Source organism: Aulonocara sp. 'chitande type north' Nkhata Bay, linkage group LG12 (assembly GCF_057382095.1).
Source record: "Aulonocara sp. 'chitande type north' Nkhata Bay isolate Kocher_YH1m ecotype deep benthic linkage group LG12, A_spYH_male_GT1.1, whole genome shotgun sequence".
Taxonomy (NCBI): Eukaryota; Metazoa; Chordata; class Actinopteri; order Cichliformes; family Cichlidae; genus Aulonocara; species Aulonocara sp. 'chitande type north' Nkhata Bay.
Genome location: NC_141355.1, coordinates 24,934,163 through 24,961,124, shown reverse-complemented (window position 1 = coordinate 24,961,124; position 26,962 = coordinate 24,934,163). Strand labels below are relative to the sequence as shown.

At 39.5% G+C, this 26,962-nt stretch overlaps 1 protein-coding gene and 1 long non-coding RNA gene across 3 annotated transcripts in view; both read right to left on the bottom strand.

The window, feature by feature from the left end:
- Nucleotides 1-727: 727 nt before the first annotated feature.
- LOC147317547 (uncharacterized) lies at nucleotides 728-14,122 on the bottom strand. Its single transcript, XR_015131677.1, has 3 exons — nucleotides 13,973-14,122; nucleotides 13,775-13,883; nucleotides 728-1,086 (listed from the first exon to the last, which is right to left on the bottom strand). It is a non-coding gene; the product is annotated as an uncharacterized LOC147317547 (long non-coding RNA).
- Nucleotides 14,123-25,040: 10,918 nt separating this feature from the next.
- The window catches only part of ccser1 (coiled-coil serine-rich protein 1), a 129,867-nt gene continuing 127,945 nt past the window's right edge, over nucleotides 25,041-26,962 (bottom strand). For both annotated transcript variants that reach the window (XM_086314606.1, XM_086314607.1), the window contains exon 11: nucleotides 25,041-26,532. In XM_086314606.1, coding sequence (XP_086170732.1) covers nucleotides 25,711-26,532 — 822 coding nt within the window. In that variant the 3' untranslated portion in view covers nucleotides 25,041-25,710. The remainder of the gene's footprint in view (nucleotides 26,533-26,962) is intronic.

The following is a 26,962-nucleotide window of genomic DNA, read 5'->3' as shown; positions in this document are numbered from 1 at the left end:
CACTTGGAAACATTTCACTTCACATATTAGTGAATTCTAACAGCTCAGCATGTGGCATGTGCCTACATGATGTTTTGTGCTGTACTTGAGTAGTGTGTGTGTGTGTGTGTGTGTGTGTGTGTGTGTGTGTGTGTGTGTGTGTGTGTGTGTGTGTGTGTGAGGAACTACTTGCATGATCTTGCCTAAAGCACAAACATAACTAGGACCACAGCATGGATGGTGGCACAGGTAGTTTAAGCAGTGTATGGTGTCGATTATTACTTCTCCAGTTTTTTTTTTTTGGCTGTGCAGGCTAGCATACTGTAAAGTAGTTCTGGATTTATAAGGTTATTTAATGGCCCTAATTATACCTCACATCTATTCCACCCATTGACATCTGTGTCCTGAGGTGTTTATGAAGAGTTATTGGTCTTCTTTTCCATTTTTTTTAGCTCTGCAGATAAGTGTTTCGGCTCGGAAAATACCAATAATCATCATTATCCAATATCACAGACACGCAAACCCATGTCAGACTACACTGAGTCACAATTTAGCTGCTAAAATGAGTGGTTCATCTACACCCATTCATTTGCTTAATTTTCTTCGCTGGATACGGTGACTGTCGGAGGTTGGGTGCCAGATCTGTAGGCTGTCTCAGTGGTAGGGTTTTCCAAAGCAAACAAATTTATTTACAAATGCTGCAGAATCACCTATCAGCTACTGAGGTTGAATTTTCTCTTGTTTCCATACTGTTATTTGCTTCATGAAATATTTAGTAAAACACTTTAATACGTTTCCATCGAATTGTCTTTATAATTTTCAAGTAATGTAACTCTGAACTGTAAAACTGAAAACAATCAAATTCATTCAACCAAAATCATTTATTTCCATTAATAATACAATGTACTTGTTCTTTATACTGTGCCGAAAGATAAAAAATAAATAAATTCAACATTTTAAAAAAAAAAAATCAATGCACTGGGAATCACAACACTAGACCTCAGTGACCTAATCAGTCCTGAAACGTAGTTCTGCTCCAATCACGCACCTCTGTCGCCAATAACAGGTTGTGTTCCAGGCCAGACATTCAACTTGAAGCAAGAACATCTCCAAAAGAAAAAAAGGCAGATAAAACTTTAATAGAAAAATATGATGCTCTGAAAAACTGCAACAAAACAAATCTCATATCTATAAATGGGTCTGCTCTGAAATACATTTATATTTACTGGATTTTAGAATTTCACAAATACATCTTTTCATAAATGATTTTTTCCAACATGTCATACTTTTGAAGGTAAACATTTGGCTTAAGAGGAGTAGGAGTCCATTTCTCCAGCATACTAAGATTTTATTTGTGGTGACCTGTATACATGTGCAAAATTAGACATATGAGCTGCAGAAAAGAAAGAACTAATTACTTTGATAAATAAAAACATATTTTAAAAAAAAATCAGCTGCCTTTCCAGACAGTCTTTTATCCCACAGATGACCTTCAATTCTATGGTCTTAGAGTGCAGCTGGCATCTGTGGTCCTTGTTCTGCTCTACAGGCTCGGTGAGCTTGCTGCGGAATAACATAAAACAGTTTTCCTACTGTTTAAAGTGGCCCTCAACCTTCCAGCAGATCTCCAGAGCAGGACAAGGACTATCGTCACCAGCTGCAGTACAACTGTGGGAGGAGAGACTCTCTAGAGAGGCAATAGAATGACACTGACGATTGGCACACCAGCGATCGAGCCACTGAACTGGAGAAAGACGAGACAAAAAGACAAAAGACAAAAAAACCACTAACTGGTTAGTGCTAACTAAACTTTTAAGATGAAAGTGAATAGATTGCTTATTGAAGGGATAAAGCTTCTTATTATTATTTTTAAGTGATGCAACACGAGAAAAGCTGGCCAAAGAAGCAATCTGGCTTCATACAAAAACAACTAAGTAATCACGCAATTACAAACAACAGGACTTTCAAATATTTCCAGTGTTTGTTATCTTAACTTCACTTTTGGCAATATCTCTCAAAACTATGCCTAAAACAGTTTCCTGAATAGTTTCTCATGTATAAACTGCAAATAGAAAGCACACTATTTTGCCCTAAATCCTCACCCAGCAAACCTCTCAGAGAGCAAAACCCCCACTGAGTGGAACCACGCAATCCTAGTGCTGAAAATTTGTCCCCTTGGTGATGTTAGTGATACTTTTCAATCTTTAGCCTGTTACAATAATGTTGTGTGGATTGTGATCTGGCAATAATTTCGTTGAAACCTTGTTAAGACTTTATCAGAGGCAATGTATTTGCTCGAAAATTTGTTAGAAAAATGACCATGAACTGATGGGATAAAGCACACAAAGGAAAGTTCTACAAATATATTCAAACAGCTTTAGTCATACTGTCATTACGATCTGATCATGTTAACACATTACCATGCATGTATGTAACAAAAGAGCTTTATGACCTTCACACTTCAGTATGTATGAAAAACCTTCTACAACATGGGCCTTTAATGTGTAATCTTTTCATTATGTGTAGCAAAGGCTATGATGGCGTTTGACTTTGAATTTTTTTTTAGTAAGTGAGACAAGGCCTTGCGCCTTATTGTTAATGTGGAATTTGAATTAATGTGGAATTTTATAAGAAGAACAATTCTTAACTAACTCCACTGAAATTCTAAGGGGGCTTTTCAAAAGTGTCAAAAGGTGGATTTCTAATATTTATCAAATAACGGAATTATAATAATGGAAGAATGAAATCAGTCCACTTAGAGTAATGGGGGAAATTTAAACACCTGTGACTCTGTGCCTGCGGAGCGCTAATGTTTTTCCGTGAGAGGAGTCAAGACCCTCAATCAGACACGCACATTTTCCTATGACTGGAATTGTATCTGTCACAAAGTCTAAAAAGTTAAGACCGTCTTGGACTTGCTCAACTGACCTTAATGTCACAATATCAAAAGGATGCATGTGACCACACTCACACATACATGCACACAGACATCACACTGTTTTACACACATCAAAGCAAAAGCACAAGAGCCTGCAGACCCTCTTCTTCTAAGGCTGGTGCATACTGATGTGTGTGTGAGTGAGTGTGTGTGTGTGTGTAGCAGGTTGGAGAAGGTGTGTGTTATTTTATTCTTTTTTCTTTTTAATCTCTGTGGTCTTCTTAAGCCGGGGGTTTGCTTTTCTTTTCAACACATCAAAAAAAAAAAACAAAAAAAACAAAAAAAAAAAAAAAACGAGTGGGCAGTCCATCATCTCAGAGAATTTCATGGATTCCCCTTAGTGTTACCAGAGGTAACGGTCATTTTTAATAGCCAAAAAAACAAAACCAAAAAACCCAAAAAAAACCACACAGCAATTTTAATTATTTTCTTCCTTGAGATGAAGAATAAATCAGATTTATTTGATAAAACAGCTTAAAGCCTCATTTTCAAGAACAAAGATGCTGAATTGCTGGTGATAGAAAGTGCTTTAAATGAATATGTCTGTGATAGTTCTGTCATCCAGGTAATCATAGTCTAAGCGACTCTTTTTAGTTGCTTGAAGACGTTTCACCTCTTATCCGAGAAGCTTCTTTAGTTCTAGATGATCAACTGGGGGTCCATATCTCTCCCATAGGGCTTAAATCTGATCTGGGACTTTCCACCATTTGACCTTAGAACTGAAGAGGCTTCTTGGATGAGAGGTAAAACACCTTCAAGCAACTTAAAGGAGTCCAGACGCTTTTCTTTCAAAGCTCCTTGGACTACTTTAAATGAACTAATAAGTGTATAGAAACTAATAAAATAATAATATCAATAATTGTACTGGCCCATGTTGCAAAAATATAAAAATTCTGGTATTTTCTTTTTTTTTTCTTCGCTTGTTGTACGCTGTTCTCAGATCTGTGTGACAACAAAAGACCAAATTTACTGCTGAATTGTCGCTCAACTAAACAGTGCAGCAGTGTCCCCCTGTGACATTGCAGAACTTTCCAATCCATTAATCCACAATGGATTATTGTGGAGGTAGTGCTGATATCATTACCCCAAATTGAAAGCACGTTTTCCTACTTACGCCCTTCAGCTGATCTGTGTATATAGGTCGCTGAATGCCCGTCAGCCATACAAAACAAATTCCTCTTTGACCAATGTTAAAGGTCATAAAATGGAAATTCATTAAATACAAGATAACTGAGAGATAAATAAATAAGTATGTCCTTTGAAGCATCATCAACACGTTACCCCAGCAGTTGCCTAGACAGTGCTAGACTGTTGGCACTTGTTAAAATTTGTCTTTCTTCTTCATCTGCTTTGTGGCCTTAGGCTGGAACCGACTTTGTGTTACAATGACACCATCCGTGTCCACGCAATCTACACAAATACAGTTTCTGAACTAGCAGCAGCCATATGGCAGGTTACTGGCCTGCATAATTGGCTTAAACAAGAAACAGAGTGTGCAGTATCTGTGTGTGCATGCGCGTGCACGCATCACAGGGAGTGTGTGCGTAGGCAGCCTTTCCTCTATGTCGCAACAACTCTGTCGATAATCATGCAGCAAATGAGCCTGCTGTCATTGCTGTGGTCCCTTGACATAGCTGCTGCAGCCAGAGAGCACCCTCCTCTCAGAGACACTCACGCCCAAGACACACACTGAAATCTGAACACCTAAACCTCTTTATTCGTGATGCCAAGTCATTACGCATCATCATCATAATCATGGCGTATCACTTTTCCCCTTGAAGTTCTCTACTGGGGTATATAGTATATTCTTCTTTCCCCATCATATTTTTTCTTCTGGAAAAGCCCAACCCATCATCTCCTAACACATCTCCTGTCTATGTTCCTGTCACTGACACCGCCTCATCTCTCAGATGATGAGAGCGTCTCTCACTTTCTCACTATCCCGCCATATTTTTCAGTGGGAATAAACTCAAAGGTGGCATTAAGAATTGATACAGAATAAATGTGTAAATGTATAAAAATCATTTTAGATACACTGCATAAATCATGACGTACTTAAGCTCAGTCAGATTTTGGAGAACCAGATAATTTGATGATGGAAATGCTATTTTTAAGTTCAGACAAATTTCAAAATGAAACTATGTAACAATGTAACAAATGAAATTTCTAGCTGTTGTTGGTTTTTTTTTTAGCTTTGACTAAGATGTGGACCTTTTGTGTCTTGGATCCAGGCCAATGTTGTCAGATCAACTTTTAATCACTGTTCCAGTTTCCAATACGTGGCTTTTCTTGTACAGCTGTAATAGAAAAAGAAAGAAGGAAATCTATTTTCCCAAAACACTGTGAGAAATATAAATATAACCAGATGTGGTATATAATGAAATAAGGATATTGAAAATGGCACAAAAATAGCAATTTATGATATGACTGGATATACAACGGGTGGCGTAATGTGCTTTAGATGTGGGAAGTACTGATAGTACAGATACTTGTGTTAAAGAAAAAGACTCCAGTCAAAGTTGAAGTACTGATACAACTTGTTTACTCAAGTAAAAGTTAACAAGTTCTCTACCAGCGATGTTTTTACTAACTAAACCTCATGTCATATTAATAGCATAATGTCACCATCCTGTTACAACCACAATGTACCTATCTTCAAGATTACCACAAAAATTCACCTCGAAATGATTTCTTGAACATGACAATGACTTCCCTATGCTCAAATGGTCTCAGTCATAAGCCCAGTCACTCCATCTCAATCTAATAGATTGATTAGATTTTGGAGTGCGGTGAAGATTGCATCATGGATTTCCAACCTACCAATCTGCAGGAGCTCTGTGATGCTATCATGTCAAGATAGACCAAAATCTCTGAGGAGTGTTTCCAGCACCTTGTTGAACCTATGAAATTAAGAATCAGGGCAGCTGAAAGCAGCAGGGGTTCCAACCTTGCGTTACCAAGGCCTACCCAGTAAAGTGTCCAGTGGGGGTAGATCTTGTCAGTACTCTGGATAAATAAAGTAATAATGTCACAACACTTTGCATATGTATTAAAGTTATGTGTCACTCCCTATTCATTTAAATAAGGGCTTCAAAACAGCTGCACAAATAGCTACCCAAGGGTGTTACGAAGATGCCACTATGTTGTGCTAAGAACCTTGAATTTGCTTTCCACTATTTCACTCCCATTTCTTGGTCTTGTTTGTTGTTTCTCTATGTTGTTCTTTCCTGTATTCGCTTTATTTTCACCCCAACTGATTGCAGCAGATGGACGCCCTCCGTGGTTCAGCTGGAGGTTTCCTCTTGTTACAGAGGAGAGTTTTCTGTTTTGTTTTTCTCATAGGCTTGTTGATTGCTGGGTTTCTTTGTATAATTTTGTCTGCTCTTCACCTTACAATACTAGAGTGGATATTCTTGCAACCATAGTTGTTAAACAGCTGTCAACTTCTACTGCACACATTTGTTAGCACCACAACAAATTTAACTTACACGTTTTCTATTTTATCGGGGACAGATGCTATCTGTAAGGTATTCTCTTAGGGATTTCTTCCTGTTATTATCTGGCATAATTCTGAGATGTCTCCGGGTCATCTAACCCAGCAGCATCTACACTGCTAAAAAAAAAAAAAGAATGATCATTAATGACCATTCTAGTATAAGTCAGATAAACTCCGGCGATATTAATCTGTCCAGTTAGGAAGCATAAACCATCGTGAATCAGTCCCTGGTCTCCATGTTCTTGGAGCTTCACACTAACCTCCACTTTTTAGCCGATGGTAGTCTGACTGCTGTTAGGTACAGGGACAAAATACTTGTCACTGTCAGATCTTGCGCTGTTGCAGTAGCCCTGGGTTCCCCCTTGTGCAGGAAAACGCCCAGCATCACATGTCAAGAACATGTAGGCCTTTCCTGGGTAACAAAGGCACTGATGCCACTGACTGAGCATCATGTTCCCCAGACATGAATGAAAGTTTAAAACCTCTGGAACGTAATGTATCCTTACAACACTGCCAAATGGTGCCATAGACTATTCAACAGTTTAGTAAGGCCCTGATCAAAACCTAGGAGAGGATGTTGCAGTGCATCATCCACTGTGACTTCAGGAGCATTACTGGATGTAGGGACTGCATAAAGACATGTAAAGGCCATGAACATTACTGGGCTACACTGATGCAAGTTCAATAATTGCACTGAATCAATGCTGAACTTGTATTTAGTCACTTTTGCACCTTCACCTGTATTGAAACAATGCTGAAACCAGAAATGGTATTTTAATCGATATTAAACACATCAAATTGCTAATAATATTAAAAAATATTGTACTTTTTTATGTTACAGTAACATTGTAAAACAAATACAGTGTATTAGTCCATAAGATTGTCAAATAAGATTACACAGGTTTCCTGGGAGCCTTCATGCTCAAACAGTTCTCCACACTTCTGTTAACATCCAAATAAATACAGCTGCACTCAAGGACAAACCGCAAGCACTGAATGACTTCAACACTCCTTAATACTTATCAATGGATATTTAGTACAAAACATGCCATTACTTACCACAAGATAACTTGATTGGAAATATCCCAGCATATAAACGTGACAGCAACACAAACATACTTTCATGACTGTCTCTGCGCCGTTCCCTAGCATTCCTAGTTAACAGGCGTAGCTCAAAAAGAGCAGTGCCATCTGGTGGCACGAAAAAAACACCATCTGTCTCACCTACTCATATTTAATCTCACTACTAAACATTAGGCACATTTCACAACTTAACATTGGTTTAAAACACAACTTTACATAATGTATGAAATTAAGATTAGCTTAAAATCATTTTTGGCTAATTCAAATTGTATGATGTCAACATGGTCAATTTATGATTCAAACCATCTACTAAAGAAAAACAAAGGTGCAGTGAATGCAGTAAAGTGGATAATGGATATGAAAAAACAGTAAAATAGCTAGCTAGCATAGTATAGGGTCCTAGCTAACCTAACCCTACTATCATCTAAGCTGGCATTCATGTTCGCAGGCTAACATCATTAAAGTGTCTAATAATGTCCACTGTGACAGTCACAAATCTACAGATGGTATCACAGCATACAGCACTCAACAATGTACATAAACTATAACGAGTGTCAGGAAGCACTAAGTCCTTCACTATTCGCCAAAATAGAAGCAAAATGTTTGGTGTAAGTTACCCAGCTTAAACCTCAGTGGCAGCTACCTTGTCTTGCCGGTAAAAAGGAATCCACCTCAAATGCAGCTCTTTTAAAGGATCTGAGCTGGAAAGAGTAGGTATTTGGTAGGTCAGCTTTTTGCAGAAATTTAAAATAATTAGAAGTGTGAAATGACCTTTAAATTGCATTAAATTGTATATGACATGTCTGCTTCAATTTTTGACAAGTGATTGATAATGTTAGGATTAATTGTGAAAACTAATCTTCTTTGTTCTTCTTTTCCCTCTCTGGAAGGATTATGTCATAGGCCAGTTTGAATTGAGAAGGCGTGGTAAGAGAGTATATAAAGCTTAGAGAGATGGATAGGTGGCCATTTTGGAAGTTGCTGTGTGTGTGTGTGTGTGTGTAAAAGATTGGCCAATAAACTAAAGTTGTTCTCTGTTCAGTCAAAACAGAGTGATGTCTGCTGTTTTCACACCACACCCCTCTGCACTGTAAAAAGAATAACCCTATTCAAATTAAAAAAAATGATGTCCAGTTGTCACATCCAAAATATTTGGCTTTATAGAATCCAAATTGAGTCACTTGATATGACCTGATACTTTTATGTTGATATAAACAATATTACTAGACTTGACTGAAACTTTAAATTTTGCATTGATCCAAATTAATTTTTTTACATAGAACCATATTTTAATTATTGAACCAAGCTAATATATTGAAATTTAACCAACCTAATGTATTCACATCGAACCAAATTAACATGAACTAATATGTTTGTGTTGAAGCCAGGTAATTGATTTACATATATTCAAACTATATTTTTTACATTTCATTTTATTTCAGTTCAAAAATGCTCTGCATTTCCTATAAAAAACAAGACAGTTGGCCAACCAATTATTTCAAAATTATTTATTGTTCCAAACCATTTTAACTATAATCAATAGAGAGGATTAGTAATATACAGATTTAGTGCTACGGCAGAAATGATTAGAGAAATGTTTGTTTTATAAAACCTGCAATCTTTTGAAAACCAGTATAAAACCTGCAACCTGTCTAAAACTGGCATAAAACCATTATAAAAACTCTTTTTAAACCAATTTGCAAGTACTCAAAAATGTTTATATGTGCACTGTGCCTGTACAATGTAAAAAAAAAAATATCTACACATGTATCAATGAAATCAACTTAAATCTCCCTTTCAAATGGGTGTTCTTATAAATTTTGAATGTAGAATACCACTGCAGGCCAACCAAGCAAAATAACCAAGCACACATGCACATGCATGTGCACATACACATGCATGCAAACACACTACTGTGCAGTGTTAAGTTCACAATTAAGTTTGCGAATCTTAGAGGTCATCTTGTTAAAGTCAAGCTCCATCATAATCTTTTGAAGAGCCTCAAAGGTGAACCTGAATCCTCGTGGATATTCCATATTAAGAGCATAACAGAGTCCAAAGACCATTGCCACTCCAGCTGCCACAGAAGGCAACTCATTCAGGACTTCCACACCATCAATGATTATCCCGATGTCTCGAGGCTGATGTAGGAGGCTTGAGTTGTCCCTGAAGACGAAGAGTGCCATGGTGGTACTCTGCAGCTCTTCCTCAGCTTCATCTTTCTGGGATATCTTGAGGTAAAATATGGAACAAAATGTACAAGTGAAGAACTGAAGTCTGGCACACCTGATAAATCTTTGACCATAATAAACTACTATTTTGATAGTTGTTTGGTCACAGACTATTAGAACAATTATTTGACTAATCAGATTGTGAATTGCATAATCATTAAATTAAATCAATGGTGGAACATTTTCATAAATGTTCCACAAAGCCCAAGAAAAAAAAAAGAAAACAATACAGAACCCTAAGATATTAACTTGATGAGTTGATTAATCGTTGCTGTCCTACATTAATCACTGCATTTAATAGCAGAGTTGTCAAATTTACATCAAGAGACTGCATCTCATGTAGAGACAGAACAGATATGGACATACCATGTATTCTTTTATCAAGTCCTCAACACATCAGCAAGGTGAATGAGAGGATAATGAGGGAGAGTCTAGATTATTATGAAATGTTTAAAAAGGATGTGCAGTGTAAATGCAAAATGATACCTGTTCAGATTAAATGAAAATGTATGCTTCAGCCATGGAATGGATGGAGCGATCTGTGGTTCTGAAAGCATACAGAAAAAAAAGAATAATGTTACTTCTCTATAAAACACATTACATAGAAAAACCAAGAAATACGTAACATGACATACCAAACAGTCTACAGACCAGCCATTAGCGACTAAGTTTGGCATAGGGTCAATTTTTTGCTGTTAAAATTACAATTTCTTCAGAAAATGCACATTTTTCCGAGCCGCGCCTGAAAGTCAATTGAAGGAATTAGTCTTATGTCATTGATCTTATATGCTGGCATGTTATTTCTGTCTCTAAATCATGCACATTAATAATTATCTTTTGCGCTCGGTGTACACACACATAACACACAGATATTTATATGAAGAGAGACAAACGTGCGCGCACAAACACAAGCTTGTGTCTAGAAACCGCGAGCTCACCAGAAAAATTCAAACGAAGCGGAGCACGGAGTTATACTATGAATGTTATGAACTATGAACTTATGCTAGCTAGCTTTATCCACCACCGATGCATCGTGGTAACGCTAGCTAGTTAGGCAAAAAGCCGTTTTTTACCAGTATACTAACTTGTATTCCCGACTGTGATGGTCGGTTTCTGGTAACCAGTTCTAACGTTGCGCAGGATAGCTAGCTAGCTTATAGCTAGCAGCTACAATCATGCAAAAATTAGGGGTGGCTGTCGACCCAGCTTAAATGGGGTTATTTTCTGCAATTTTGGCAATACAAATTATAAAAGATTTTGTAACACACTTGGCTTTACTTACGTTTATTTTCAGATGAAATTAATCAAAGATGTGACATGATGTTTCCAGCAGCCATGCAGAATAAAAATGGGTCCCGGTCTATTTCTGGTGGGCGTGTTCAAGTGCAAATCACTTTGACTCAAATTAAAGATATTATCTGTTCAACATGAAAAGAAATATATGTTTTGAGAGAAATCAAAAACTTTGCGTTGTGTCCTTTGTACAGATATTTAGTTTCATCCAAATCAAAAGTGGTATTTTAAAATGCAAAAAGAAAGGGTTTCACAATCAAATCAATGATTTTATTCTGTTTTGAATGGCACTTATTAGATTGAATGAATGACTGCATGTTAGACTTTTTTCAGTGTGCGTAGCACGGGGTTAAGAAATATATATCATAAAATTAAAATATTACACTATAACAAAACGCTTACTTGACAAAATTCACAGAGGAAACCTCTGGGGTGGAATAGTGTCATCTACCGAAGGATCATCTTCCTGTCAGCTGTAACATACATAATACTCAGTACTGCAACTCACCAAGGAAAAAGAGCTGAGGTGATGTTAGTGGCCCTGAATATGACTGGGTGTTTAGTAGGAAGGTCTTTGTTGTTGTTGTTTTTTTTATCCAGGAACTTTCTTAGAAGATTCAACTGATCAATAATCTGGTAATTACATTTATTTCAGAAGCTAAAAGGGTCAGAAGACTGGAGTGGTGAGTAATGACTGTATCTGTTGAAAGGTGACATTTACAATGAAGTCTTCTTGATGAGTGGGGGATTATGACTTTTTCTAAGTTATGGCTACAGCTGGGAAAGAGACCAAGAAAGCCTGAGTTTCATCTAGATTCTTATTTCATATATAAAGATTGCATCTTCTTTCTTTGGCTGCTTACATAAAATTCCTGCAGATGGAAACCAAACAACACAAGCACATGATGGTAAATGAAGGAGCAATAGAGATCTGTGTGGCTGAAGGAGGAGAGGGAAAGTGGAAGAAATTAAAAGAGAACAGTAGAAAAATTAATCTCAGTGAATTTCCTCTTACAAGCCAAAAAGGCCCGTCATATTTGATATTTTGCATCTCGGTGGAGGAGGAAAAGAGCAGAGATGCTGAGTGGGCTCACTTGAAGAGTCATCAGTGGCAAACAGTATCGCCAGTATGATACCATACAATCTGCTTCCAGTAAAAGCCCAGGCTAAATTTGTCTTGTGTTGTACACATGGTAGTCAGGTAGCAGAAAAGCGGAGAGACACTGAGTGGGCAACATGAGCCCCGATGAGTATGCTCGCATAAAGCTAAGCCAACTGTTACGCCAACTGCCTAGTTCAAACACAAAAAAGCCATTCTAAAAATGTCAGCTGAAATCGAAATCGACTATCTGCTCATTTTTATTTGGGAAGACAGCGGCGTAGTGGAGAGTCAAACGATGCTTCTGTGTTATGAAGTCAAACCATATCAGAAAAATCTCTGGCTTCACACGCAGGACCAGAGAGGGATTTCAGAGAAACCCACTGCAGGCTGACAGGCTCTGTGAATGTGAATCATGATTAGAGGACGATGCAAGCCAGCACATGCCCTAAACTGAGCGTTCAGGCTGGTGAAGGATTGCTGAGCTTCCATGTGACCTTAAGCAAGGCATAAAGGCCTCCAGGTGTTTACATATATTTTCAGATGTCTACAAACCTGTGTACTATTTGTGTAGTTGTACAAGTGAGTTTATGTGCTGTATGTATGAGATACAGATTTGTGTAGGGAACCTCGAGTGACCCAGGAGCAAAATTCTCCGCAGACTTGAGTTCAGGGTTCATTTCCCAACATCTGTGCCTTCAGCTTGGTCCTGTGGTCCAACAAACAGAAACTGGCAGTGTTCCAGTGTGAGCAGCCAATAAGGGATCGTGTCCTTGTCACTGAACCACTGACTCCTACTGGGTAGGTTAAGGTCTTCTAGAAATGGCTGTGTGGGGCACTGAATCTGAAACCTCTAGTTGCTTTTGGTGAGGCTCTCCACTAGAAGCAAAAAAAAACAAAACAAACAAAACCCACTGCATGTGAATCCATTCCCAAACTATCTGGAGAGTACATTATGCAACAACAATCACTGTATGTAACTGAGGAAAGGAGGATAGATAACAGTGTTAAACAGTATTCAACACGCTTTCAGGACTATTACAATTACTCATTGAACTGAGTCGACCCAACATTTTCACTCATCTCAACATTTGAGCCACAACCCAGCAAAGATTCTTGAGGCAGTGGTGCTGTGTGCCTGGACAACAATAGCCGGGGGCAGAAAGCATAAAATTACAACAACGTCATTATTACCAGAAGGGACATTGGTCCCACTTCCACTGGTGTTCTACTCACTCACTCTCTGTTCTGCAAAAACAAATGCCACTGTGTAACACATGTTTTTGTGGACTAAGAGAAGGTATTCAATTACATCCTTCACGGCTTTTTGATCCATAAAACTGTAGTGAATTCTTGGTTAATAATATTAAATAAGTAATATTTAAATAAGTAATAATCATTAGCTGTGGATCTTAGATTTGCGAGGACAAGGACTGTCCATTGTCACCGAATTGGTTCAAAATCTTTTAGGAGCAGCCAAAAGGATGGAGAGTGAACTGTAAAGGGCGAATGGTGGAGGGTTCAGTGGTCTCAGGATATTATCTCAGCTTTTTATGGACAATGCAGTGCTGCTGGCTTCATTGAGTAATGAGCTCCAGCTCACATTGAGGCAATTTGCAGCCAAGTGTGAAGCAGTAAGGAGGGAGAATTAACACCTCAGAGTTTGGAGTTTCCAGTTGTCAGCAGAAGAAAAGGGTGGACTCTGTGCTCCAGGTTAGGGATGAGTTGTTGCCTTGAGTGGAGGAGTTCAAGTATGCTAGTTTCCTGTTCACAAGTGGAAGGAGAGTAAAGCTGGAGATTGACAGATGAGCTCTAAATCAACGCTGTTAATTTATCAGTGCTCCTAAACTCACCTGTGGCTCTAAAAGAATACGATCACAGATACAAGCAGCAGGTTGCTCCAGTGGGTGGAGTAACACAGAAGACCCACTAGTTAGTCCTCCACATCAAAAGGAGCCAGTTGAGGGGGATTGGGCATCTGCCTGTGCTTCAAGGACACCTTCTGAGGAATTTCACTGATATTCAAATGGATGGAAAGAAGCTCTTTAATCAATGTTTCTCTGGAATTTAAAAGCAGAGACAAGATTTGTAACATTAATTTTGCCCATTACCCACTGTCATTAGATGAAGAGCAGCAGGGATGTTTAAATTAATTTGTCATAAAATGAAACCAAAAGCAAAACTAATTTGACCATGACGTTGGTAAGAAAAATATTCTGCTGATAGCACAAAAGTAAGTGATGGCGAGAAAGGGAAAAAAATGAGGGAAAAAAGGAAAAGAAAAGCTTCCAAATTGCTACACAACTCTGTAAAAGCTCCTCTGCATGTGTTCCCACTGGATGCAGAAGTTTTCTGTAGAAAACTCTGAAAAACACTTTTCCTTTATGCACTGCATGGTAATTTTTATATGGCCAATAATGACTGAAATGATGGGGAAACTGTTCCAATAATCACCATTATATTTAGATGTCTGTCTATGAATCATCTGTCTTGAACATCAGTGAGATCTTGGCTCAGCGTAGCACGCTTTTGTCTCGCAAGACTGATGGATCGCTGTGGCTTGCACGTGTAAAACAGCCAAGATTACTCTGCAATCTGGATGACTGCAATCATCCAGCTCCACAATAGGCACGTTAAGGACAAAATAATCATTCACACTTCATCTTCGTCTTGGATCAGAAAACTTAGCCAAGAGCTTACAGATGGGCATCTCCTCCTGTTTGTGACTGACAGAAAAAAGGCAGCTCTCTACAAACAAATGGCCAGTGAGCAAAATTTTAAGCAAAACAAATTGTGAGTCAAAGCTTAAAAGGGAAAAAGATAAAGTGATTTTGAAAATTATTAAGCTCATTTTCAAATTCTTTTGGGCTTTTCTCCTCTAATCTAAATGGACCAGGACACAGCTACAGCAGATATATGAAGTCGTTCTTTACCAATATTTTTGTTTCAAAGCAACCTAAACCCTAAATGAATAAGACAAATGGAGAGGCTTCAGGAATAGTTATCCAGGCTTCTTGAAGGACATTTAAAGCTCTTCTTTGGATCTTGGCTGCCTTTTGTTCCGTTTTACCTCAAGGTTATCCCACACTGGTTCAGTAATACTGGAGGTTCCATTGTGTGTTTTTATATCATCATGCTTTTACTGTATTGAGTGTGTTTGAAATCATTGTCATGCTGAAAAATTAAGCCATTAAGAAGGAGAAACTTTCCAGATGGTATTTCATGTTGGATCAAAATCTGACTGTGCTTTTCTGTGTTCATAACTCCATGAATTTTGACAAGATCCTCAACACCACTCCAAACCATGACAGCACGCTGGAGTCTCCAGTGTGCTTTGCAGATGGCTGTAGGCACTCAGTGTTGTACCTCTCTCCCGACGTCCTCTGTACATACTCACAACAATTTGAACCAAAAATCGCAAATTTGGATTCATCACTCCATAAAATCTGTTGCCACTGAGCTTCAGTCCAATTCTTGTGTAATTTGGCATACCTCAGTCAAGAATGGCTTCTTGACAGCCGCCCTTCCACTGAGAGCATTTCTGATGAGGTTTCAGTGGACAGCAGATGGTTCAGATGCATCTCTCAGGTTGTGTGACAGGTTTTTGCTGCATTTTTCTCTCCATTTCTTAAGGACATGACATTCAGTGAATGTTCATTGTGAGGGTTTTTTTTTTAGACAGACAGACAGATAGATAGATAGATATACAGACAGACAGACAGTGTATGTGTAAATGAATGGTTCTAAATGCTGTGTATTTATAGTGTATGATTAATCTCTGTGAGCCTATTTTTCCTTTTCTTTTTTTAAGACTGTCACCTACGGTACAGTGCATTGGTGTGAACTGTGTCTGATTTTAGTTCTCTAATTTATGGGCAGCAAACTAGACAAGAAATAAGCTTGATTTGAAAATAAGGGAGCTGAAAAGATGTGTTGTTTTGTACGCACACACGTGTATGTATGTGTGCATAATCTCTGTAACTTCAGGGAAGAAGGTTGTGACTGAACACCAAATGTGACTGGCTGCACGCTGCAGTCAGTGCATGTCTCAGTGCCTTTGTGTCTCAAGTCTAAAAGTCTTTTGGCCATGAAATACAATAATAAAGTTTGCTTTAGACAGTTTTGGGGGACAACCCGAGTTATTTGCACAGACAGACAAAAAGAGAGAGAGGGGGGGGGGGGGGGGGGGTTGTTGCACACAGACAAGATGGAGGAAGGAGGAGCAGAAGAGCGAGCAAGAGACAGATGGGGGACAAAGCTAAATGGATCCAACACATCCCCACTGATTCTGACAAATGGCAGAGTGACAGAGTGAGGCGACTGCAAGACACACGCGCTCTCTGTCACAACTACAGGCATCAATAGTCGCGTGTCACAGTGGCAGTAGTTAGAATCCAAATAAGTTCAGCCAGAAAAAATAAAACCGATTCAAGTAGCAAATAATTGAGAGCAGTCTGAGTCACACACATATATACCAACACATACACAAACACCACCCACCTCTTTTACCCTTTCACTGCAGGCTTGCAGACATAAGGGAAGCATGCCTGTCACAGCATACTAAGCCAACAGCTAGAAGCGACAGTCTGACTGAGTGGTCTGGCAGCGCTTCAAATGCTGTTATTGATCTGTCTAGAAGTCAAGTTATATTGAGAAATGCAAAAGACTTGACTAGTTAACATCAAATGCTGCTCCTGAGCACATGCTACTACTGTATGATGTATGATGGACATGTGATGACTACAAAGTGAACAAAACAGCAGGCATCTTCTGACGTTTTCTTGTTTTTTCTTTCATTGCTGATGTCGGAGATAAAACCTCAGTCCTTGACAGGTCTGTTCATTTTGTTCACTTTACACTAGAATATATATGTTGAAGGTTAAAAGAAAAGAAAAGAAAAGAACCATATAAAAGACACGCTGATGTAAGATTAATTACACACAAATAAAAGTATTACATAGAGTCTGACTATATTAGATCACATATAGATTATATTTATTTATTTATTTACAAAAAAATAAATGTTCAAAATCAGTCTTTATCAGTAAGAAAAACTGTAAAACCTTTGAATTCAGGTAAAAGTCTAAAATGTATATCCTTCACATTTTTTAGTTGTGTCCAGTGGGCCAGATTAGAGTCTTTGGTGGCCTGATTTTGACACCCCTGATCAAGAGTTTATTTCCCTATTAGATGACTTTCTCACATCAGATCTATTGCGAGCAGTAGGAAGAACGAACTTCCTTTTAACACAAAGTGACCTCCATCTGAACCAGGCTCAGGGAGAGTCAGCCAGGCTGGCGGTGAGGTGAAAGAGAATCACATAATAAGGAGTATGGACTAGCTATATCACAATCACTTAATTTCTTTTAGATACTATGTTCCTAATTTTGGCACATATGAAAAAAGGAGCTCCAGAGATTTTTCGAATGTGTGAAATGAAAGACATACCCTGGCCAAACATTAGTCTAACATTCTGGACAGCATTATTGCAGCCTAAAGGAATGCTAAATACAATAAATGTAGTTTTGCCTGAAGTTTATAAAGTAGGCTTTATATCTTTAACACATGCTCATACTTTAACTGATTTGTGTCATGTGGGCTAATAGTTAAATATACCTGGGTGGATATCCACTGGGTGGAAAAGTCTGCAGTGGGTTTTTTGTTTATTTGTTTTTAAAAAAAATATTGCCTAATGGAGTTTTATATTTTTCCAGGCTTCCCAGCAGTTCTGTCAGTCAGATCAGTTTGTTCCTGGCCTAATTTCATAAAAGCATGGGTGCATTGTGTTCTTGGCAACCTCTAAAGTCTTTTGTCTCTTACAAGTTGGGCTGATATTCTGAGTTTCTTTTTGTTTTGACTGGTGGATAAAGTGTGATGGCCTGGAAAGTTGTTTTCGTGAGTCCTGATCAGCGACTCACAGGTTTGTGAAGTGGGAGGCAACAGTGAATAAAACTGCAGGATTAGTTTAGCCGCCTGTGCGTGTATCCTTGTTGCTTTTCCATTCATCTTCTTAACTGTTTGTTCAGTTCAGGATCACAAGGGGGGCTGGAGCCTGTCCCAGAGTTCAGGGGTACACCCTGGACAGATCAGCAATCTGTTGCAGGGCTAATACATAGAAAACCATTCACACTCACACCTAATACCAATTTAGAATCAAGATTAACATAATGTAAAGTCTTCGACATATGGGAGGAAGCAGAAGTATCACCCAGAATCTTCTTGGTGTGAGTGCTGGGCTGAGTATCTGACTTGTGTGTGGGTATAATACCATATGCTCCTGGTCTGAAGTATGTCCACACCCTTCAGTGGTCATTACCTACAATAAGGTGTGAGGAATTTTGATCACATGGCATTTGTGGATGTGTATTTGGTCCATGGCGTCTTTCCAACAACTGTGACATTGACTGTACATCTGCACAGAAGTTTTCAGTGCGAAAAGAAAAACTACTAAAAATTACCAGAACTAGTAAAGACAGTACAACGTGTGCACACACCGCGCTTTAAGTGGATTATAATTGTAAAGAAAAAGGAGATTCTTGGTTACCTGCAGGCCAACAGTGCATGTAATGCAGGCCAGTCATTTATTTATTTAATAGTTTCACCAGCTGCTGTGTGCTTTTGCACAGATTATTATCCTGTATTTGATTTAATTCACAGTTTCCAGTGCATTTTAGACAGACCTCATCTCACAGTTGTTTGCTCCAGTTAAACAGAGACATACACAAAACACAGAACAGATCAATACCTTAATTAATATGAACACTAAGTCTGTGTAAGACAGTGGTGTGGGTGCGTATTTAACTTTAAAAGGGAAAAACAAACAAACGCTAGCTTCAAAACAACATAAGATCAGTATGGTACGATCAGATAATTATTTATTGGTTGGTATTTAATGTGTCTTTTTGGATTGGTAAGTCTGTGCTTTGAAGCAGGATTTTATATTATCCACGTAAGGTCAAGTTTAATCCTGGCTTTTCCGTATTTCAAAGTATAAACAGAGAACAAAAAAGTATAGACACGCAGTATATTGCCATATGTTACATTTTAGATTAGCAATCAACAGGTAAAAATGACAGCCTACTCACCAATAAATTCTCCAGAAAATAGCGTCACCATTCCTAGAAGATTCCTCAGACCAGTGAAGATTATCTGATGTCACCTCATTGGTACTCTAACCCAGTGTTTCCCAACTTTTTGGAGCCGGGGCACATATTTCACATTAGAAAAATCACAGGGCACACCACCAAACAAAAATGTCACTAAAATCATATTGATCATTTTCCCCTGTGCACCAGGCAGAGCGGAATTGGCTGGATTTGTCCCCAATATACATTTTTTGCTTTCCTCTGACTACTACTCATGATTGGGCTTTCATCTGGCTCGAAATTTTCTCCAGGTCAGACTGACTACTTACAAAAAAATCTATTACTATTTCGCGCTGCGTTGTCTCACTCGCAGCATGACGGGATAAATTCTTCTTCGTCTTCTTGTTATACTGGCAGTTAGCGATACATTTAATTGGAACAATAAGTTGTATCGCCCTCTAGTGGAAAAGAATGTAATTGTTCTGTCCGTTACTCACGCCGGCCGCTGGGACGCTAAGCGACTTCTTGCTCCAATTAAATTATTCACTTTGTTGCCAGTAGAGCTGTGATTGGTCAGAAGATACCGATGAGCAGAAGAAACCCTGGTTTACTTTATAGCCATTTTTGTGATCGCCAGTTTTAGGGTAAGTGAATCCATATAATTGAATTATACTCTGGATATCTTACAGGTGACACTGTCCAAAACATCCCACATATACTTCAGTTGTGAGGATGGAGTGAGTGAATGAATAAACGAATTCATGAACAACCTTTGCCCTGTGATAGATTGGGATAGGCTCGAACCACCCCGTGACCCTGAACTGGATAAATAGAAGAAAATGGATGGATGGATGGAAGGATGGAATGGAAGTCATTTAAATGTTTAAAAAAGACACATTTATCAGAGGTTAAGGTTCAGTTACATTAGACTACTCTTTATAAGCCATCTATCATGTTATACGTTAATGTTTTTGTGGAAATACTGCAGAAAAATTCAAGCGAAGTCAACAAGAATGTCAGGAACCATAGTTTAACTTTTACATCTTCTGTTAATCATGTTAATAAGTCTGATGCAACTATAATCCATATTTTCCTAATAGCTTAATCCAACTAGTGTTACGTCAGACAGTTTGCAGCCTGGACAGATCACCAGTCCATCAGAGAGCCAACACAGAGAGACAGACAGCCATTCATGCCCACATGCATACCTACAGCCCATTTCCGCACACAGAAATGCATACGTGGGAGGAAAGTGGAGTACCTAAAAGAAACCCACGCAGTCTAAGAGAGACGTCCACACAGAAAGGCTGCCCGCCAACAGGAATGAACATTCTTGCTGTCAGGAAACGGCACTGACCACCACAAGCCGCCCGCACACACACACACACACACACACACACACACACACACACACACACACACACACACACACACACACACACACACACACACACTAACTAATCAGAATACAAGTGTCTTAGATTTATGTGCTTTGGCACATGGCTAAGAAAACAAGCAAGACATATTTAAGGGGTTATCAGTTGTCAATATTAGCAGATGATTCATTTTCAGCTTTTCGGTAAGATCAGTCATCTAAATTTTTTGAACTGAATATCAAACACCAGAAAGGCTTATTGCACAGCCTCCGGAGGATTCAGCAGCAGCAGCAGCCGCACAGATACACATCCTGTCAATTATGTGAGCTCTTTGGACTTCAAAGCTCTGTTAATCAGTAGCCTGTTTACTGATGTGCTGACCTCCTGTCCTATCAATTACAGCAAGTTAGTATCAGAACTGCTGTCTTGTGTGTGTGTGTGTGTGTGTGTGTGTGTGTGTGTGTGTGTGTGTGTGTGTGTGTGTATACTCCTCAACCAGTCATAACATTACCAACACTAATTGAGTGAGTCCAGAAATGAGGAGCGTGCACAGGTCCTCCCTAAGGGGTAAACAGTAAAAGCCTACATTCCCCCCCCCCCCAAAAAATAAAAAAAAACAAACCCACACACACACACAAACTTGTGCTAATGTAATTGATTTTCTAAACACTTCCATACTTTACGGTCACTGTCAAATGAAAACTTACTCAGATAGGTTGGAGGCTGATGTCAAATGAGGTAGAATTACTTCTGTCTGCACCCACTGCCGTGCACAACTCTTTAAAAGTCCACTCAAATGTTGTTGCTGGAAAAGTTTTTCCTCAGTCAATCTTGGCGAGCGATGGCCCCTAAGATTCTTTATTCATTGCTTTGTTGTATGTTCTACTTTCAGTCTTTGATTTCATTCATTCTTTTCTTTAGAGATTTGTGCAGCACAGTCTACCCAGTCTGAGAGAGGGAACATAGGTCCCTGAGATTTATTGCTTTATTGAGATGCACTTTTTAATGGAAGCAGAATCCATCACTCATTCTCACAGCTCAAGTGCATTCCAACCTTTCTTCAGATACAACTGACTTTGCACCACTGGTAATAGAAAATGGAATGAAAACATAAAACAGTAACAGATTCCACCATTTCTTTTTACTCGGCAATTTTAATTATATTAAATATTAACAATAAGGACACAGTGGACAAAAAATAGTTCTCATATGAAGAAAGAAATGTGAGGGTGTGGGGGGAAGAAAAATACTTTGGGTAAACATATACAGCAAAGCATACCGACCGCCAGTTAGTCCTTTAAAAGAAGTCCTTGTTAGAGAGATAAAATTCCTAAACTTTAAAGAAGGATCAAGCAAACTCTGAAGAGTTTCTTTTTCTTCTTCCACATCCATGTGGGTGGATTATTTCTAATAAATTGGTGGACTAACTGGTCAGGGGTTCACAGCACGTGTCTACCCGAGAGTTTTGTACACTTAAGACATACATGTGGACCTGAAGAGGAAAAAGCAGTTTTAACAGATTATCATCGTTCACTTTCTGGAGCAAAAGGCTGAAGCAGGGAGAGAGAAAGTAGAATGGCCTTCACACTTATTAAAACTGTCACATTTGCTTTCTGGCGTGTAACCAATAGTAACCTCTAATTACCTCTCGTTAATGTAAAAACAAAAACAAAAAAAAAACAAACAGTTTTTGTTATATTTTAATCTTCTGTGTGACAGCAAACAACACATTTGACCCCTGTTATCAATAGTGATCATATGAGAACACAAACTGTTCGTGACAAATCACTAATTTATGTACAATTATTCATTCAAAAAGAAAAAAACAAAACATGATTTAAATACAATAAGCACATTGAAGAGCTAGGACAGCATAAAAACTCTTTAATTCAATAAAATTCTAACAAGGACAGTTTTATTATTACTGTAATGTCCGTTGTGGTTATTATCTTCACTAATATCTTTATTTATTAGTGCCAAGACACTTCTTATTAAACTGCTCCTATGGTGATAAACAGATAAATAAGGCAAAAATACCCAAAACAATAAATTACTGCACAACAAATGTTTGTAGTGTCTTAAATCCACAACATGCTGCTAGGTGAAAAGAAAAAGATATTTAGAGGTACCACTTTTGCTGATTCTAGTTTCCTAACAGTTTATTCTTTTAATCTGAAAAGGAAAAATGTCTTCACATAAGACAGGCCCACGCCACATTTCAACTGCTGTCTTGTGTTTTCAGGCATTGACATATGACATTAAACAGCAGAGTACCTCTGTGGCAAGTTTTAAATTCAAACACGGTGGAAATGAGCGCAGCTGTGTGTGGAAAAAAATAACACCTGAGTGGGCAGTGGAAACGGGGTTAAACACTCTCCTAAGACGTTTCACATGCCCTCAGCTAAATTATGATCCATGCATAGATGAGGGATGTAAATAGAATTTCTTAAGAGGTCAGCCAGCGACAAAACATTGTTCCCCTCCACCTGTAAACAAACCGAGCAGGGAGTGTTTAGATCGCATTACAGCTGCGGTTTTTCAGTCCCGAGTCCTCAGGAGCCATATTACTGCCGCCTGTCTATCCTACCAGGTAGTTAATTGCATTTACCATGTGTAAAATTACTTCCCAACTAGGAAACTGGAATGAAAATCGGCAGCGCCGCGGGTCCCAAAGCTCAGGACTGAATGCCACTGCAACAGAGTCTGTAACAGACACGCTGTATGACAATACAAGCTGGGCTAGAGGAGCGAGCTAGAGTGGAGAGACCAGGGGTGCGACAGAGGGGCAAGGAGGATGAAAGGAACAGAGAAATAAAAGCAGCTACAGATCACATGCTTCACGAGAGGGACGGAGGAGAATAAGCAGATTGCATACATGACAAAATAAGAAAATATGTAGAAGGTTGGAAAAAAAAGGAGAAGAAAAAAAACAGACAGGAAGGAGAGTTGTAGCTTCCTGGCTGGGAGCAGAGCTGCCATCCTTTAGGCTTTTCTTCACCTCTACCAGCCCCTTGACTCATGAGGTGTACATTACAACACACACATGATTTATACAGCTACCCTACAGCCTGGTGCTGGGACAGGAACAGACAAGGTCAAGAACTTCTCTGAAATCTGTAGACGCTGGGAGCGGTGAACTAACCGTCTGCACTCGGCAGATGTGCAGGCTCCCACCGCCCGGCTAACATTGTGTACTCCAAACCTGTCGGGAGTGGCAGGGCTGTTTGATAAGTCTTGCCGGCAGAGTAAATATATGCACCAGCGGCAGACGGAACAGGTCGTTATGCAGTGCAGTTGTAAAAAGTTTCATCACTTATTAAAAGTTACATGTCTTGTCCCCAAACTGTGAATAATGTATGACTCAGCAGGTCAAGGAGGTTTCAATTAATATCAATTTCAAAACAAAATGTGTGTGTCGCATTGTTCAAAACAGCTAAACTGCCGTTATACCAAAAATGCCATCTCATTAGGTCAGTTCTTTAAAGTGTAAGCAACAGAACTGAGATCAGGAAGATCTAACAAGGCTAACATATGAGGGCTGGGTATCAGAGGAAAAACCCGGTGCTCGTGCTTCTGACAAATGAGTTTGTAAAACTGATTTTTGTTTCTTTCCTTTCTTCACTTGATCAAGTATATACACTTCAACACCACATTTGTTTCCTTATCTGCTTCTCTAAAAAATTATCAGACTGTTTGATTCCATCAGTGATGTAGTTTTTCTTCCTGAATCCCCAAAAACTGAGAAAGCACCAGTAAGTTTAATACCCAGCCCTGAAGAAGACTTGAAGGGTTTCATTCCAAAAACTGACACCTTCTTCCCTCTCATTATTTGAAGAAATGCATCAAATCGCTTGTGCCAAATTGAAAAACCGTGCTCTGTTTGAAGACCTCGCTGGGATTTTGCGAACTTTATATAGGTGTCATATTGTTCATGTCGCAGGCATCTCGTTTTTAAATGAAACCCTTCATTTCAGCTTTTGCACTCTACTAATCTAACATTGTAGGTACATGTTGATTCTTGTATATAATGCAAGTAACATCGCAGCATGGTATTTGCACAAAAACAACAGTGGTCCAGATTGAAGCACAGAGTAAATCTAATTATTTATGTGAGCAGAAGGAGGGACGTTTCTTTCTATACAAACGGGGCTCTTATTGGTTATGATTCACTTCTTTAAACACCGACATCAATCTCCACACCAAGAAATTGTTATGAAAAGACTTTAAAAAGTCGCCCCAATCCCGGTTTTGTTGCGGTACAAAATGCTCACCTGTATCATTTCATAAATCTTAGAAAGCATGCAGTAAAAGGGTCGCATCTGTTCGTCTAAACATGTTCCTTAATCTGGACCTTAAGTGGACGTCACGCAATGAGGATTTGATCTGATGCAGGATTTGGCAATGTGAGAATATATATATATATATATATATATATATATATATATATATATATATATATATATACTTAGAAGCGCAATTCATGGCAAGTCCCATAGTTCCTTAAGCAGCAGATGGTTTTCACTTTTAAAAAAAAAAAAAAGGTTAGATAAATGGATAAAAAATACAATCTCAACAATGCACACATCTCATCTCTGTTCGCGTTCACCACCCTCTTATGTGTGCAGATAGTGAAGCGGAGATATCACAGATGATGTCTCTGTGTGAGGAGTGTGTATTTTAATGTGTGCATGACAAGATTTGCGTATGTGTGCATGGATTTGAGGTTGTGAGTTTGTGTGCACTTTGTGTGTCTGTGGGCGTAAGCACATCTAAACTGTCAGCATGACACAACGTGGGAGGTCTGACAGACGGGTGAGTGCCTTTTTCATACTCACAGCTAGATGTGTGTGTGTGTGCGCGTGTGTGTGTGTGTGTGTGTGCACTTGTAGCTAAGTGTTTGTTTATCAGAGCAAATTTATGAACAAAATGTCAGCAAAGGGCTCGTCTGGATTGCAAAGAGAGACAAATGTGATTGTAAGCGCGCACGGTTCGTGATTCAGGGCGATACTGAGGCAGTGAAACATGGACAACTCGTACTGAAGGAGCAGCAGTTTTGCTTTTAAGTCACTATGTTGTCACTTAGGTTGATGATATGGCTGCTTATAGGTGGAATAGTGTGACTGTGTGCTCTCAACTGTCTCTCTGTGTCAGAGCTTGCAGTTCGGCAGTATGTAGGGAATGTTGGAGGAAGACATTTTTGCGACTGTAGCTATGCAGAGACAGCGGGCCTCGAGGTGGTTGTCCCAAACGGCCGGTAAACGTGGAGGATGAGGAGGAAGAAGAGGAGGTGGAGGAAGGAGTAGGAGGCGGAGGGGAGACTTGCTCAGATGAAGAGATGCTAGCAGAGGGGCTCCCTCTGCTCACAAGACTGTGGAGACTTGAAGAAGCACTGGCCCCGACTGCACGAGGGATCTGGCTGGGGGGATGGTGATCTCCTCCTCCTGCTCCTCCTCCTCTCCTCCCTCCACCTGGCAGACTTGCTCCTCCTCCTCCTCCTGGAGTTAAGGACTCTGCAGAAGAAGAGGATACCCCCTCCAGTAGCTTGGAGGACAGTGATGTAACTGGAGAATGAGTACCGGCCACCGAATTGGACACTGGGCATTGATTCTGACTGAGGCCCGGGTGTGAAACTTGGAGCTGGGCCGGTGTGGTAGACGAGCTTTGGGCCGACACTGCAGAAGTGGCAGAGGACAGGTTAGAGGAGCCTGGAGCCAGGTATAGAACAGGGTTACGGGCCACCGACTGTGCCAAGACCCCCTGGTGATGGCGCTCCTCCCTGGCAGTGTGCCGCTCAGAAGCAGAAGGCCGGCTATGCAGAGGTGGATAGTGTTGTGGGAAGTGCTGGTTAGAGAGGTCCCCTACGAGTGCACCCCGTACCACCCTTCGGTCCCTTGGGGCCAGACTGGTGCTGCTGCTGTTGCCGAGTCCTGACCACCGGCCTGGATGATTGATCTGAGAGAGAAGCAGAAAAAAAGGGAAAGGGCAGAAGTTAAACAGACTTTATAATTTACTCTGTCAGGGAACGTGTGATGTGAATCTGCCATTTTCCAAAAATTATTTACTGAGCATGTCTCGAGTGCAAAGGAGAAGCAGCGAGTAAAAACACAGACAGACAGAGACAAATAGTGAGTCAGGGAACACGAGACAAGGAGAGTGCTGCTGTGTGCTCAGTATAGATTGTTAATTGGGTGACATTTGGCGAATGATGTCTTTGGGTTCCTGCAGCTTCATCTAATTGTTTCTAAACGAACCGGAACCCTGCTCACTAAAAAAAGTGAAGAACAGACTCACAAATACCACTGAGAGACACGCACACATTAGCACACAAACAGGACGCGGTAACGTGTGGACGCATGGAGATATCCACTCGAGGTATGTGCAA